Genomic DNA, 15,933 nt, shown 5'->3' with positions numbered 1-15,933 from the left:
TCACGCTGTATTCTAATCAAGCATTATTTACCTCTTACACTCTAAAAGATTATATATTTAAAAAAGAATCACTGTCAATACTTTTTTACTTTGAAGACGTTGAATAAAAGGATCAGTCTTTGATTTTACATTGTTAAAGCAGACTGAATATTAAGTAGCTCGTATATCTCAAATTTACTACCTGTTTTTGCATTCAAACTCTTCGTAAATGTATCTATCATTATGTAGACCTATATGTTTTGTAAATATACATCTTACAAACTATACACCATCACTGTCGATCATTGTCATAATTCACACACTATCATTATTATTCTTATCGTCATACTACTATCCTCTCATAAAATTCCTCTGTCACTGTGATATTTAAATATATATATATATATATATATATATATATATATATATATATATATATATATATATATATATATATATATATATATATATATATATATATATATATATATATATATAAATCTTGGGGGGAACGTGCTTTCGCTCACGCTGGACCAACACTGTGGAATTCACTTCCTCGTGAGCTGAAAGACTCCATCTTTCAGGAGTAATTTAAAATCCTATCTGTTTAGCAGTGCATTTTGAAGACCAGTGTCTTTTGAAGACAGACTTTCATGTCTTTTTTTTTCTGCTTCTTCATCTTCTTCTATTACTGTGATGTACTTGTATTTTCAATCTGTTTGCTTTGATGTACCTATTGTAAAGCGCCTTGAGCATTTAATCAAAGTGGAGAACGGCGCTATAGAAATTGTATGTATGTATTATTATTATTATTATTGTCTCAATTTTCATTTTCATGCTCTGGTTACCCCCGCGATGATCATACGCGTACACTTGTTGTTTATCCGTTGTACAGAGAGGGCTTGATTAACAACCAAAATAATCAATCACAGGAAATATTGTTGGGCATGTAACATTCGATGGCATGGAAAATTGTGGATAAACATTTTCCTTTTTTATGATAAAGTAAGTTATTATAATAAATTCCTTATCCACAGTAGTCCAGCTGTAAGCGGTTTATACAGTGTAGGACCTACGTTATTCTCACTTTTGCATCCAAAATTACAGCCTTATTGATGAAAATGGCACTATGACAGCAGCTACACACTCCGGAGGTTGGCTTATATCAATACTATAAAGTGGAAGAGAGATGTATTAAGGGCTGTATGGGGAATTAAAGGACAATTTAAATGTTTCTTAATGAATAGTAGTACAACCTATTCACTACTTGGTATGTGCAGTGGTTTTTGAGCGCCCATTTTGTCGGAAGCTTTTCGCGCCATGCGTGCACACGCTTACACACTCGCAGAATGGTAATACTTTGTACACACACTCCCACATACACACGCAAACACACACACACACACACACACACACACTCGCTCACACACACACTTGTGCTACATGTACGCACACACACACACACACACACACACACACCAAAAAATACGAAAGGACCGTCCAACACACCCACTCCTTATCTCTGAAAAAAAAAAGATGAGAATGCATATTAGACTTCTATACGAGACGCGCGCAATACACACAAAACTCACGCACACACACACATAGTGAAACACACGCTTACAATACGAGTACACAATGCACTCACATACGCACACACTCACTCACACACACACACACACACACACACACTCACACACAAAGGTTCGTCGTCGCTGCGTCGTGCGCAATGTAAAAACATTCGCTTACCGCCCATATCCAGTCGTCGTCCGGCCGGTCTTATTTAGACAGCTATTGTCGCCCTCTATTGGCAGGAGGTAGCGTATCTTTCATCTCGCTTTTTTTGTTTTCTTGTACCGCAAAATTCATGGCGTTTTTGCTCTTTGCTCATTCAAAAGAAAGGTATAGAGGATCTACGACGGCTTCATACTTGAGGTGAGTATAATTTTTAGCTAATTGTATGAAAGATTTGCGGTAATTCTGTGGTATGATCCCTAGCTATGGTCAAGTAGAGACAATAACAAGTGTGCAGTCCCAGATGTTTATATTTGTGTGATGTTACTCCATAAACGGTTGCCCTTTCAGTTTTCAATTCAACATAATTGCGCGGCAGGCCCAACCTAACTTGATAGGTCAGGTGTTGTGTTTTACTGTTGCGTTAGTGTTGGATGCAATTGTCTAATTTCAAACGATACACTCGCAGTCGTGAAATGCCATAGATACTGGAAGATTCCTTTTCATTATTGACATTTTGAATAGCCTCTACTAGGCTCTAGTCTAAAGGCAAAATCGTGAAATCGGCCCCACCGCAGTGCGCGTGCACCCGTGCGTTGCCGTTAGCAAGCAAGTTAAGGTTAGGGTTAGGTTTAGGTTAGGGTTGTATTTATGTTTAAATTGGCCGTTGAATTAGTCGAGGGACAATAGGAAGTCCTTCCGAGAATAAAATGTATTATGTGGAAATCGTCCCTGTATCAATCTCGCGTAAACGCCGTTTGGTGGGGCCGCATTCACGAGTATTATACTGTGGAAGAAAGCCCCACCGCCGTGCTTATCTACCGATGAACGTCACACGGTGGGGCTGAATTCACGAGTATAAACAGGCGAGCAGCCGTAGTATTTATGGACACGCAGTGGTGGGGCCTATTTCACATAAGTTACAGGCCAGCACTTAGTGTTAAAATCGGCCTAGATGCTTCTACATTTAAGTCATTGTAATCATGCTAGTATGTAGAAACGTTTCTAATAATAATATTCGTCAGTCGAGCCCGAATCTTGTATTTAGCAGTTAAGAGAATATAAATCATCTTTCCATACCCTGCTGGGAATGTAACACTAGTGTCTAGCGTTGAAATAGGCCTAAATTTACAGTGTAAAATCATTTCTAACTTAATCACTACAATGTACTGTAATTTAGTTCACATCACATCACATCACATCACATTGTTGGAAAGGTTTCTATCTACTTCACTAGCTGATTTGAATTCACCAATCCCAAACCAAGTACTAATACAAAGAGTAATACTAGAACCCAAGCAAGACTACAACATCTAACTGCAAATGTAAAGTTATGGGACATGTAGTTCTACCTGTACATTGTAGATCTATGGCTACCATTAACAAAAACTTAATATTGCAAGCCACCCATGATTCGACCACAATGCTGTCCAAAATACAACTGCCTGCTATTTGTAGAAACCCAGAATGTATTCTTAGGCTTGGTCGAACCTTGTTGTGTGCAGTTGACGTCCATGTAAGAATTTGAGAAGTAGAGACAGTGCAGTGGGTCAAACTGTAAATACAAGTTGTATTCCCTCCAGGCGTCTCTTTTACAGTTCACTTTGTTTCAATTTAATATTTCTTTATATCAATGAAAATATCATATTTTGTATTGAGATGTTCAGTCCATCTGTCAGCAAGAGTTTGATTTTAAGACAGCCACCGAAAACTCTGAAATACTCCACTACCTCTTGCCAAATGTGTGCTGTACCTGTGCATACCTGCATCCGTGCTTAAGGTAACAATAGTAAGCATTATGGGTAGGTGTGTGTAATTAGAGTCGGGCTGCTGTCCCAAAAGGAACTCTTTCCCATCATTTACTGTATTTCACTCCTTTTTATAGGAGTATAATACTGTAGATGATATACGTAATATATATTATGGTTCTGAAAAAGCTTCCATACAGGTGTACAAAATTTCTGAAAATAATTTTGATGGCACTGATGCTTCTGGGCAATATGTGGAGACTTTCTGATATAGAGCTGTAATATTACAATCATTACAAGTAATACATACTGTATATTGATAATGAGATAATTGTTAACTCTTTTGTGCCACAGTGTAGCCCCCTGTGTGCCACATTATTCTGAGACTGCAATGCAGGCATGTTGTTGGAAACATTGTTTTTCAAATCCATGTAACTTTTTTTTTTTTTTACTGTTCAATGTGCTGGACTTGCAATGCGCAAAGTTCAGAGAAAATTTTTAAACTGTGCTAACGTTGATACTATGACAAATTTATGATAATTGTCCATTCAAAGGACTACACATGTAGCAGCTACACATTATTGTACTGACATGACTTTAGCATACAAAACAATGACAGGAATTAAGAATTTACAACAAAAAAAAAATTGTAGGGATCACTACCTAATATTCATCTCCAGTGCACAATGCAAGCTACACATTATACAAATGTAGGACTGGAGTAGCGAGTGAAGCTTTCATTGTACTGTGGCAGTTGGCGATTTATGGATTGATTTGTGCAGGTTTGTGGGTTTGAGCTAAAGATGCGAACTTGGCACGTCGTCGACCAAGTCAGGCATGCAAACGTGGCACGTAAAGAGTTAAGAGCAGCTGATCAGTGTAAACATAGATCAGTGTAAACATAGATCATTCATGAACAGATACATGTTGTACAGTAGAAACATAGGATAGATTTACTAGGCAAGAGTTCCATACAATTTATATACGGTATGTATCCCCCCCCCCCCCCCAAAAAAAAAAAAAAAAAAAAAATTAAGTGATGTATACAACTGTAAATAATATAAATTTAGGAGGGTTAAGGTTAGAGGTTAGGGTTAGGGAAGCGTTGAGCTCGGTGCTTGGGATTCTAAACACGGATCCCATAGTCCTAGGTTAGTGGGGGTACATGAGCTCTTTCCATTAAGTAGAAAGAGTCTAGAATGTCCCAATACAGAAAGGCGTTCAATACAAAAATAATGTAACATAATACATAAAAAAAATAATGTAGGTGTTGATAATGCTCCGGGTTAACCATGCATCCATACAGTGTATGTTCAACATCACACAGATTGGATATGATGTCAAATTGGCATGTACATGTAATGATACTTTCAGTTTACAGAATGAAACCTGGTACTGTTTTAGCTTCCCCACGTCAGTACAGTGTGTTCCTACTTTGGCCAAATGCTGACACTCGTGTAATACAAATTTCCAGATCTGTGCATACAAGAATCAATCATGTTTTGCTCACTTGCTAGTCCCGATGTCCAATGTACAATCGTACATATGTATGCATGTGCTTGTTTGGTTGAATTAGCCATTGTGATGGATTGTAGGGGTATGGTGGCTTCAATTGCTTTGTGACTGTGGACAACTTACAAATTGAACATTTTGGAATTTCTGTCCCTTTTTTTTTATTATTATTATTATTATTATCATTAATATTTGGGGCAGGGAGTGTTCCTTTTTGCCTTCTCTCCTCCTTCCTTTGCAACTATCGTAGTAAAGAGAGAAAAATGATCAATTTCTTTTTCTCTGCTTTGGAGGAAGAAAAGAATCTTTTTGCCTTCTCTCACAACTAGTAAAGAGAGAAAATTTCACAACTAGTAAAGAGAGAAAAAATCAATTTCTTTCTCTCTCCTTTGGATGAAAAAAAAAAGAAAGAAAACAGCTTTGAGTAATTATTTCACATTGTATGTAACCATATCTACAAAAAAATACAACTTGACAAAGATAGTTTTTAAAAGATGTTTGTGACACTCATATTAATACTTATTTTGTGGTCACATGTACAAGTATACATACATTACACATTGGTAATGATGTAACATGAACTGCAGAACAGAAACTTTAGATCATTTTTTTATTTCTCCTTTTAAACATCTACATTGATTTTGTATTGTTCTGCTGTTTCTTTCTCTTTTACCAAAGTGTAGTTCAATTTTATACAGGGAAATACTGTAGTCCTTTGGTCCTCCCTTGTGTTATCCATTTGTGTTTTTATACATGTTTTGAAATTCCATGTGTATTACAATTTTCAGCTTTCTGTGCATGTTGTAATTTGACCATCATTCTTTCAAAAAACCTACCATGGAGATGGACATAAAGTCATCAGAAGGCCAGTCAAGCATACAAGGGAACATGCCTGTGAAATGCATAAATTTTTAAAAGACATCATAGTAAGATTTTTTTTTTGTACATTGTAAGAACATACACAGGCTGCACATTTATTTCAAACATTCTTTGAGTTTGGACAGGAACTAGTTTATAAGTAATAGACTGTCTAATTCTCAATGTTTGAATTAATTTCAAATGCATGCCGAGTTCCAGATAAGGTGTCTGTAATGTCTGACCTCACCAGTGTAATGTTGTTGATGCACACTCATACACAATAAGATTTTGTCCTTTTCTTAAGTAATCTTTATTTGGTTTCTACAATGTCACATGATAAACAATTATTCATCTGAATGTACACACAAACACAGTAAACAAACAGCAATGTTTGATTAAAAACCCACACACACACATACGTGTACACATACAATTGTACACACGCACGCTCTCATGCGCATGCTGGGTAGATACTGTATGTAGAATGTAATCACATACAGTACGTACATTGTACATTGTAGATGTACACATGTAATTTTATAATAGGGTCATCTGCTAGGCACCTCTAGGGCCCGTTTCATAAAACTTGTTATCAGTGACAACTGCCACATTTCTATGACAAATTTGCTCTCAGCCAATCAGATGTAAGGATTTCAGTAGCTTGTCACATCTATGACAACTTGTCACTGATGACAAGTTTATGAAACGGGCCCAGGTCTCCAACTAGTTCAGATTCTGAACGTTTATAGCCCGCACGGCAATCTCGCATACAACGCATGTGCTTTCTTTGCCGCTTGGTGGTGATAACCCGAGAATTTGCATGCCTGAAAAAAGAAAACAGTTTTCAGAATTTGAACTCCAAGTAGTAGAACACACCTTTTGTTCTTACTGTTGATGACAGAATTTTGTTTTCTTGGGTGTTTTTATCACCAGTAAAAGTATCCATTACAATATTTGCATTTACATTCTCTTAAAGTTTCGATTTCTGCCTTTTCCAGCCTTTTTTGTTTTGTTTTGTTTTACTGTCTAATTGTCAAGACTCGCCTTTCAATTTCATTTACAGGTAGTGCATGCTGATGATGGAAAAGAAAGATCCAATAATGATACGGCCTATAAGGCCAAATGTGAGAAAGGAGCTCCTAACTATTGGTGGAAACGATCACCGTGATATCATCACAGGTATGGTTGTTGTTGTTGGGTTTTTTTTTTCCTCTCCTTTGTCTGTTGTATTGTGTGTGTGTGTGTGTGTGTGTGTGTGTGTGTGTGTGTTTTGTAGGGGGGAGAGGAAGGGAGGGATTGTGGTTATGCTCACTACAAAGCCTCATTTCAAACATCTTAATCCAACTATATTAATGAAGAGAAATATATGGCACATGACTGATGGTAAGTTGTAAAAAGCAAGTACAAAGTACAAAGCAATTGTAGCAAAATATGATTTGACATGGACACACATGGCATGTCTCCAGCACATGTAACTTGTTGATGCTTTCATGGTATTTTTATGCCTCCGCCACGAAGTGGTGCCGGAGGCATTATGTTTTCGGGTTGTCCGTCCGTCCGTCCGTCCCTCTGTAATGAATTTTGTGGACAGGGTAACTATCAAAACCTTTTGAGGTATCCTAATGAAACTTTGCATGTATGTGTATTAGGGGATGAAGTTGTGCCTATCAACTTTTGGGTGCACATGCTCAAGGTCAAAGGTCAAAAGGTCAAGATCAAATGCTTAAAATTTCACTATTTCCCTCATATCTATGCAATGCCTGAAGATATTTTCTTGAAACTTAGTGTATACATGTATTACCCGATTAAGATTCTCTGGTGAAAGTTTGGGGTCATGAGGTCAAAAGGTCAAAGGTCAAATGGTCAAAGTGTTAAAATTTCACTTTTTTCTCTGTATCTTGGAAATTGTTCAAGGTATTTTTATGGAACAAAGTATATATGCATGTACTGACTGGCAGTGGTTATCTATTGAATTTGGGGTTCATGGGGTCAAAGGTCAAGGGCAATACTTCAAAATTTTACTATTTTCCTTATATTTATGCAATGCCAGCAGGATTATTTTTTTTTTAAATTTGATGTATGCATGTATAACCCACTAGAGATTCTCTGGGATTTTTTTTTTTTTTGCTAAGAAGGTCAAAGGTCAAAAGGTCAAAGATCAAGTGAAAGTGCTGAACTTACTTCTTTCTCCATATCTGGGAAGTTTCTCAAGTTGTCTTGAAACAGTACATATTTGTGTATGTTCTGCCTGACAGTGATTCTCTTATGAATCAAAGGCCAGATGAAAATGATAACAATTTACTGTTCAATACAGAAATTGCACTTTTTCTCCATACCTTGAAAATTACATAAGTGCGTAAACTTATGAAACGGTCAAAGTCAAGTCAAAGTTCTTAAATCCCCAAATACATGCTCTCCTATTCATCCAATTAAACATAGGTCAAGGAAGGTGAACATTCGATACATTTGTGACAAACATGTCATTTTAATATTTTGCCAATTTTGTGAAAATGTAATCACACATTGTCCACATGTACTATAGACCTATTAGGAGAATCATGCATTATGGCGGAGGCATACCAGTCGCCATAGCGACATTTCTAGTTTTGTTTTGTTTTGTTTTGTTTTTATTTTGTCAGTTAATTACTCTGTTTGGCTCCATTACGTGCATGACTTTGAAATGAAATTTATTGCATGAAATTATAAACTTGCCGAGAAAAGTATCTAGAGATGATATCACATCTTTAACACAACACTTTCATTCCAAAATTGACACTTAAACTCCAAATTCTGTTGTCAGATACCGTAAAAAACTGGAAATTTTCCCGTATTTCACACAACATGAAGCTAATGTGAAAATAAAAGTGCATGAGTTCTTTGCTTGTTATAGTTCTACATGCTATGTCATTTTTTATTTCAAGGTACAGATATAACTGCAATGTTACTCGTAAAATGGGGTGAATAGGGACAATTTTAATGTTCTCATGATTGTATTTTTTTTTTTTTCATGCAGCCCAAAGACTCAATCTTAAGTGGGGATTTTCATACTTGCCAACTAGTAAGATTTTATCAGATTCAGTAAGATTTTTTTTACATTAAAAGTAGCAAAATCATATTTTCTGTCAGAGAAATCAGATTTTTAAAAAAATATTTAGATATACCTTTCATGTGTATTTTCTGAAGATTTGACCGAAAGTAAGATTTTTAACTTCAGTTTGCATATAAAATAAGATTTTTGCAATCCACGAGTAAGATATTTCATCTTGAAATGTTGGCAGGTATGGATTTTATGTCCACCTAAGATACCTTTAATTTGGTATTATGAAAAAAAAAAATATTAGGGGGGAAATCATGTTTTTTAATAAAATGGCACTGTCCCTGTTGACCCCAGATTCGGGGTCAAGAGGGACAACACTGGTTTTGATTTTTTTTTAAAAGCTGTTTAGAGACAGTTTTTCCAGTCCATCCAATAGATTGGACTAAGGGAACATCTAGAGAGTTTAAAAATAATCCAAACATTTCAGAGCAATCTATTCCATCGTTAAATCAATTTTTTAAAAAATTTGCAAAAGCCCAACAAAACGAGCTGACATAGAAAAATGTGACCCATCAGGTCAAAGGTTAAGATTGGGAAGTAAGTCAAAACTTTATTAATCCATTGAATTGCACTCAAATATTAACACACTTCTTCTTCAAGTGGAAAATCATGGTGTACAATGTTGTTCATACACTCTAGATTCAGTGAAATGATGTTTGGTATTTTGGGAGTTCTTACAGTAATTGTAATCTGGCACCTGAAGTATGGGTCTGACCCAAACAGATGTGGTAATGGCATTAAAACATGCAGAAGACAGAGAAAAAGGTCATGAAATACAAGTGCAAAAGTCCTAGCCTGTCTTAGGCAGTGAAAAAAAAAAATCCCAGACGGTGGGTGGGGCGGGGTTCAGAGACCCTTTCTGCCTTTTAAGACAGCAAAGTACACTCTCATCTATGAACCATACAAAAGTGAAGCCACATACATGATTTGTATCCAAAGATCTTATTTCTCTCTTGTCAAGAGATTTAGAATAAAAATTCACACTTTTGGAAATGTAGATGGACTTAACAAACATTTCAGGGCAATTTATGACATTATAATAATTAATCATACAGAAAGTTTAAAGGGCCAATCAAACGACACTATGGTGTCCCTATTCACCCCAGTCTAACTGATTTTTTGCCCAAGAGAAGAAAAAACATGTTGTCATAAATACCTGTTGGAATAATCATTTCAAATTCTAAGGTGTGGTGTAGGACCTTTAACAGGCTACATGTAGGTTCATGCACATTTTCAGCGAATTTCATTAATCAATTGCCACAGGAGCAGAAAAGTTTTGACCACCCTGATTTTGTGTGATTTTTTTGAAAACTTTTTATTTGGACCTCCTGTACCCTTAAAGAATTTGTTCACATCAGGTGGACCACTTTCTGACACTGTTGGATGGTCCTTTCCTTCTGTGATAAAAATAAGAAAAAAAGTTCAAGCAAATATGAAACATGCAGATTCAAAAAACTTTCCTCGGATTTGTCCCTATTCACCTCGCCGTCCCTGTTCACCCCGTTTTACTGGTACTTGAAGTTTTCTTCACAGTTGCTAGAATGAATTTGCTGTTGTAATGCAGACCAGTTTGCACTGTAGTATGTGCTGCCAAAACTTTAGCTGCCATAGCAGCAGGGAGGTGTTTGAAGTGCTTCAATACTGTACTCAATTGCCATGATCGGCCCGTGAAAGGAAAGACATGCCAAATTCAGCTTATGGGGCCGAGTGTGAAAAATGAATTCCTTAGAAAGTGTGAAAATGTCCTCTTGTAATGTGCTGTATGTCAAGAATTAATGTCAGTTCCATTGCAGATAATGGAATTTGAAAACCAGACAATGAAGATTCCTTTGTTATTACCATCATTCTATTTTTAGCTTCTGATCACAAGATTGGGATGCCAATGAATGATGGACAGCAACACCAGACAGATTATCATGGAGGCGAGGAAAATGATGGTAAGCTGTCCACTTTGTTCTGACAAGACACTGTTGTAGTTGTTTTTTGTATTTCTGGATTTTGTTGATTAAAAAATACAACAAGCATTCTTTATCACAATTTGTGTTGCATATTCATTATAGAGTCAACAATTATTGATTAGGAAAATTACATAATATAGGGGGAAAAAAGAAACAGAGAAACTTGTTACTATCACGGAGACCTTGGCCACGTTACATGCCTTGAATACCAACATATTGTTCCTTAGTACAGTAATGCCTTCGTCAATTTGTCCACAATTCAGGGGGGTGTTTCATCAACGTTTAGTCAGCACTGACAGGTTGTCAGCACTGACAATTTCAGCAAAATCCTTGGTTTTGATTGCATACTTGCCAACTAATAAGATTTATCAGATTCAGTAAGATTTCTTACATTAAAAATAGCAAAATCAGATTTTTTTGTCAGAGAAATAAGATTTAAACAAATATTTAGATATACGCACCTTTCATGTTTATTTTCTGAAGATTTGTCTGAAAGTAAGATTTTTAACTTCAGTTTGCATATAAAATAAGATTTTTGCCATCCACGAGTAAGATATTTCATCTTGAAATGTTGGCAGGTATGTGATTGGATGAGATGCTCTGGTCACTGACTGTTACTATGGTGATTGTCAGCGCTGACTAACGTTGATGAAACACCCCCCTGGAGTACAGTGTTATTGATGTGTTCTTAAATTCTCTCTGAAAATTCAGTCTCTCTTTCTCTCTATGTACGTGTAAGATCTATCTATTTATCCATCTATCTATCTTTTTTTCCTACAGTGGTCTGTATTAAAGATGTATCTATCTATAGATCTTCTTCTTCTCTCTGTCTTTGTTTTTCTTTCTCTCTCTCTCTCTCCCTTTCTGCAGCTCATTGTGCCTGATTGATGCAATTTTCTGACTAGTGTATGTGTGGTGTACAATGTAATTCATGGCTTGTTTATTTTTTTTTTTCTAATTTTCCTAAAACTGTAGATTCAACCAATATTTGCAAACTTAATGTTAATAAAAGCTCACAATAGTAAAGTCTCCTGTGATACAAATACATTTAGATATTTCTGGTCAAGAATAGAAGTTGGTATGAACCTCAAAGTATGACTTTTTTTTATTTCTCTTGTCCAGAAGTAGTACAAATGTACATGTACATCATCATTATAGGCTCAGAAAAAACAAAACAAAAAAACTGTTAATAACTGCTTTTCTTGATGAGGACTGTGGTGGTCTGACTTACCCGTAAGGTGCTAACATGTTCTGAAGAGGGCAGACCCTGTTAAATATGACATTTAGAATAAAGATCTGCAGAGACCAAGGGCTCAATTTGCTATAAAACTGTTGGTATTGGGATTTACAAACTTATTGAATAGTGAGGGTACAAATGTGTCCTATATTTTGGTCCAGAAGCAGGGCCCTAAAGTAATGCCTCCTAAAATCCACATCACTAATGGCAGGTAACATCTTACATCCCTCCATTGTTTTTTTCAGTCAAGTAGAATTCTCTTGCATTACACTATAAGCTGTTATTTTTGCGAGGGTTTAATTTTCACAAATATAACAACACACGAAAAAATGTCACCCGTGCGCTGGTGTACTAGTGCACTTACGACAGCTTCATGTCAGTTAACAAAAACAACATCTTGCGAAAATGTCCATGACCTCATTTGCGAAAATATCTGTATGTGAAAATAACAGCTTCAATCATAGACAGTATTTTGTATTGATACCTACTACGAGAAAGATAATCATCCTTATGTGACAGTTCCATAATGGGCTGGAGGGTGAATTTAGCCTGACCTCATTTTCTTCAAGTACAAAGTGCACATTTTTAAGAGATGTGGTAGTTGTAGTCATCAGGGGTAGAGTAGGAAATGCTGAATTATTCAAATGGTTTATGTGGTCCCAATAGACCCCGTTTACAGTGCGAGGCTCGGCCGCGGCTCGGCCGCGGCCGAGCCCAGCCCTGCTTCAGTGTAAACGCGCAATAGGCCAAATGCGAGGCCAAAATTGGCCTCGCATTTGGCCTCGCTCTGGAGGTGGTCTCGGCCGTGGCCGAGCCGCGGCCGAGCCCTGCCTCTTCTTGGTGTAAACGCAAACTGGGCCAAATGCGCGGCCAATTGCGCGGCCAATTTTAGTCTGGCTTCCAAACCCTCTGCCTGTATCTTTCGCTATTCAGGATATTAACCCCCTCAACGTCGAAAACTAGTATAGTTTAAGGTGGTTTTGTCCTGCAAAGGATTTTTTTTCCTTCGGCAAAAGCCTTTACCCGAACGGCGACTTCGTCGCCACGGAATTCATTTGGCAAAGGGTCTGAAAACCAGACAATACCAAATTGCGTTTGTTTACAAGCAGAGCGCCACTACGACAAAATATTGAAAGGTTTGAATCAAAAGCGCGGCCGAGCCCAGCAGTGTAAACGGACAAAATTGCGAGGCTCGGCCGCGCAATTGAGGCTGGACTCGGCCGCGGCCGAGCCGCGGCCGAGCCCGGCCCCGCACTGTAAACGGGGTCTAGGAGACCTTTGAGCAGTGACATGGGAGGCAAGAACCCTGTACTTTCTATCAGCATCAACCACTCTATCCAGGAGAACAAGTAAACACTCTTGGGTAAAGAGTAAGATCCAATGAGAATGCCATACCATGACGGTACATCACAGGGAAGTTGCATCAAAGTTTACCCCCATCCTTAGATTATTGTTTGAATAATGTGAAATGTCAATGTTTGGGGGCATTCTTCTTTTCTCTTCAGTACTAATTGGCTTTATCATGCTTGCTTTATCTTGAACATGCAATGGTGTGTCACATTATGATGCCAAATTTTCTCAACCTCCTCATACCCCCATTGTTTCTCCCTCTCTCTTTGATACTGTCAAGGTATCTATTGCGGTGATGCTATCATGTTCTACCCAGATGCCAATGAGTGCAATGGAGGGTTTCAGAACTCTGGCAAGGGCCGGAAATCACGGCGTGCACCATCGGCATTCTCTCCAGAGAAGCCCCACAAGTGCATGCAATGTGGTGCATCCTTCCGCCAGCGCAGTCACCTCAAGGCCCACATCCGCACGCACACCGGAGAGAAGCCATTTGGATGTGAAGTCTGCGGCAAGACATTTGCCCGCCTGGATTCGGCCGTCCGCCACATGAAGATCCATGCAGGCACCAAGAAGCGAGCGTCACCCAAGCAGAGCACCTACATCCCTCCCGTAAGACCCCTTCCTCCTCCTCCTCCGCCGCCACCGCCACCGCCACACAAGGAGCCGAAAAGGAAACGCCACTCCAACGAGCACAGCACCAAAGAAAAACCGTACAAATGCTTTGACTGTGGCACGGCGTTTCGGCAGCAGTGCCACCTCAAGGTGCACAAGCGCATCCACACAGGAGAGAAGCCGTTTGACTGTGAGGTGTGTGGGAAGACCTTTGGTCGGAAGTACTCTCAGCTGAGGCACATGAAGACGCACACTGAGGACAACCTTCAGATTCTCCACCAGGAGGATTTTATCACGCCCTCTGCCTCCAGCTCCATGGCAGAGTTCCTCCCAAAACTCGAGAAGATGCATGGCTATGAAAAGCCCTTCAGATGCGACCAGTGCACCGCAGCATTCACCCAGCGGTCACACCTACGTAACCATCTGCGCACACACACCGGCGAGAAGCCCTACTCGTGCGACGCCTGCGGCAAGAGCTTCAGCCGGAAGTACTCCGCTATGCGGCACATGCGTACGCACACCGGTGAAAAGCGCTTCAAGTGCGGGTACTGTGGCAATTCCTACAGCCAGCGGTTTCACTTACGCGACCACATGAGGACGCATACAGGTGAGAAACCCTTTGACTGTCCAGTCTGCGACAAGGCGTTCAGCCGAAAGGACCTTGCAGTCCGCCACCTGAGAACACACAGTGGCAGCACGAGCAAGATGTTTGACTTTGCTGATGGCCCAGAATGAAGTTCCAGGGCTTGGGTCGCCGGAAATTCCCCCATGGATGGCCGAGTGTAGCTGCCGCCTGTGATGCTTATTCTGAACTCTCGCAGAACCTCAGAGTGAACTCACCAAACAGAGTTTGACAATTTCTTGAAATGTTTGTCCAGGCAGATTGTTCACTCACAGTGTGTTTCAGGGCTTCATGAGCAAAGTCTGTGGCATCTCTCAATTGGAAGAATGTCCGTAGGTGCGAACCATTAGCTTCTTTTGAAGAGGTAGACTACTTCATTTTTTTTCTCAGTACCATCAGCTTACATAGCAGTCCTGACACAGCACAAAGTTGTATGGATGTAATATACATTGTACCAGATAGTTTGTTCTTATCTTTTTAAGATTTAGTTGTGTTTAAAGTGTGAAGCATTTTGTTGGTCAGTACCAGCACAGTTGTGGCAGATGCTTCACTAAAGACAAACTTACAGCTGTGAATCTATTTTCTGCACACACATCAGTAAATCTGTAGATCTGCGAATGTCTAGGATGATGATGTGGCCGTCAGTACATTCAAGCGTACTCATTTGTAGTCTTACAGCCTCATCATTGATCATTTCTGGAAGCCATGCGGTAAGTTATACCAGGTTCAATTATGCATCCAATGTTGTAAGTGGCCACCACGCACAAACACGAAAGCAACATCAGTTCATGGCCGAGAAAGATTTGAGCCCATGGCAATATGTCCCAGAAGTATGTACACATAGACTTTAACAAATGTTCACAAGAACACTTTTCTTCACAGTGTGTATACTAGTATCATGTGGTTGTTCACATGGTAGACTAATTGAGATTGAAACGTACAATTGTAATTTCCCTTCCAATACAACAGTAGCAAAATTAAGTAATGGAAAAGTCTATCCTTCTTGCTTTCCGGTGATTTTGTGATTCTGTGCTGCAAACTTTACCCCCCTCCCTTTCATGAGAAAAAGACGATATAGTTGTATTCTGGCTTTCCATTGATTTTGTGAATTTATGCTGCAAAATTTCACCAGCCCCCCCCCCCCCCCCCCCAAAAAAAAAAAAAAAAAAAAAAAATGGAAATAGATCTCTTCAGATTTTCCTTGTTTTGTGGAAGCAAACAACATG

General features: G+C 38.7%; 1 protein-coding gene across 1 annotated transcript; it reads left to right on the top strand.

The window, feature by feature from the left end:
- The first annotated feature begins 1,832 nt into the window (after nt 1-1,832).
- Nucleotides 1,833-15,759, top strand: LOC140238846 (uncharacterized). The gene is made up of 4 exons (XM_072318742.1): nt 1,833-1,914; nt 6,895-7,010; nt 10,785-10,865; nt 13,754-15,759. Exons 2-4 carry the CDS (start codon nt 6,902-6,904, stop codon nt 14,818-14,820), a joined length of 1,257 nt encoding a protein of 418 aa, XP_072174843.1. The 5' UTR covers nt 1,833-1,914; nt 6,895-6,901; the 3' UTR covers nt 14,821-15,759.
- Nucleotides 15,760-15,933: the final 174 nt, after the last annotated feature.

The sequence above is a fragment of the Diadema setosum genome, chromosome 15 (genome assembly GCF_964275005.1).
Source record: "Diadema setosum chromosome 15, eeDiaSeto1, whole genome shotgun sequence".
In the NCBI taxonomy this organism is placed as follows: Eukaryota; Metazoa; Echinodermata; class Echinoidea; order Diadematoida; family Diadematidae; genus Diadema; species Diadema setosum.
The sequence above is the reverse complement of the archived record's forward strand: the minus strand, read 5'-3'. Positions and strand labels throughout refer to the sequence as shown.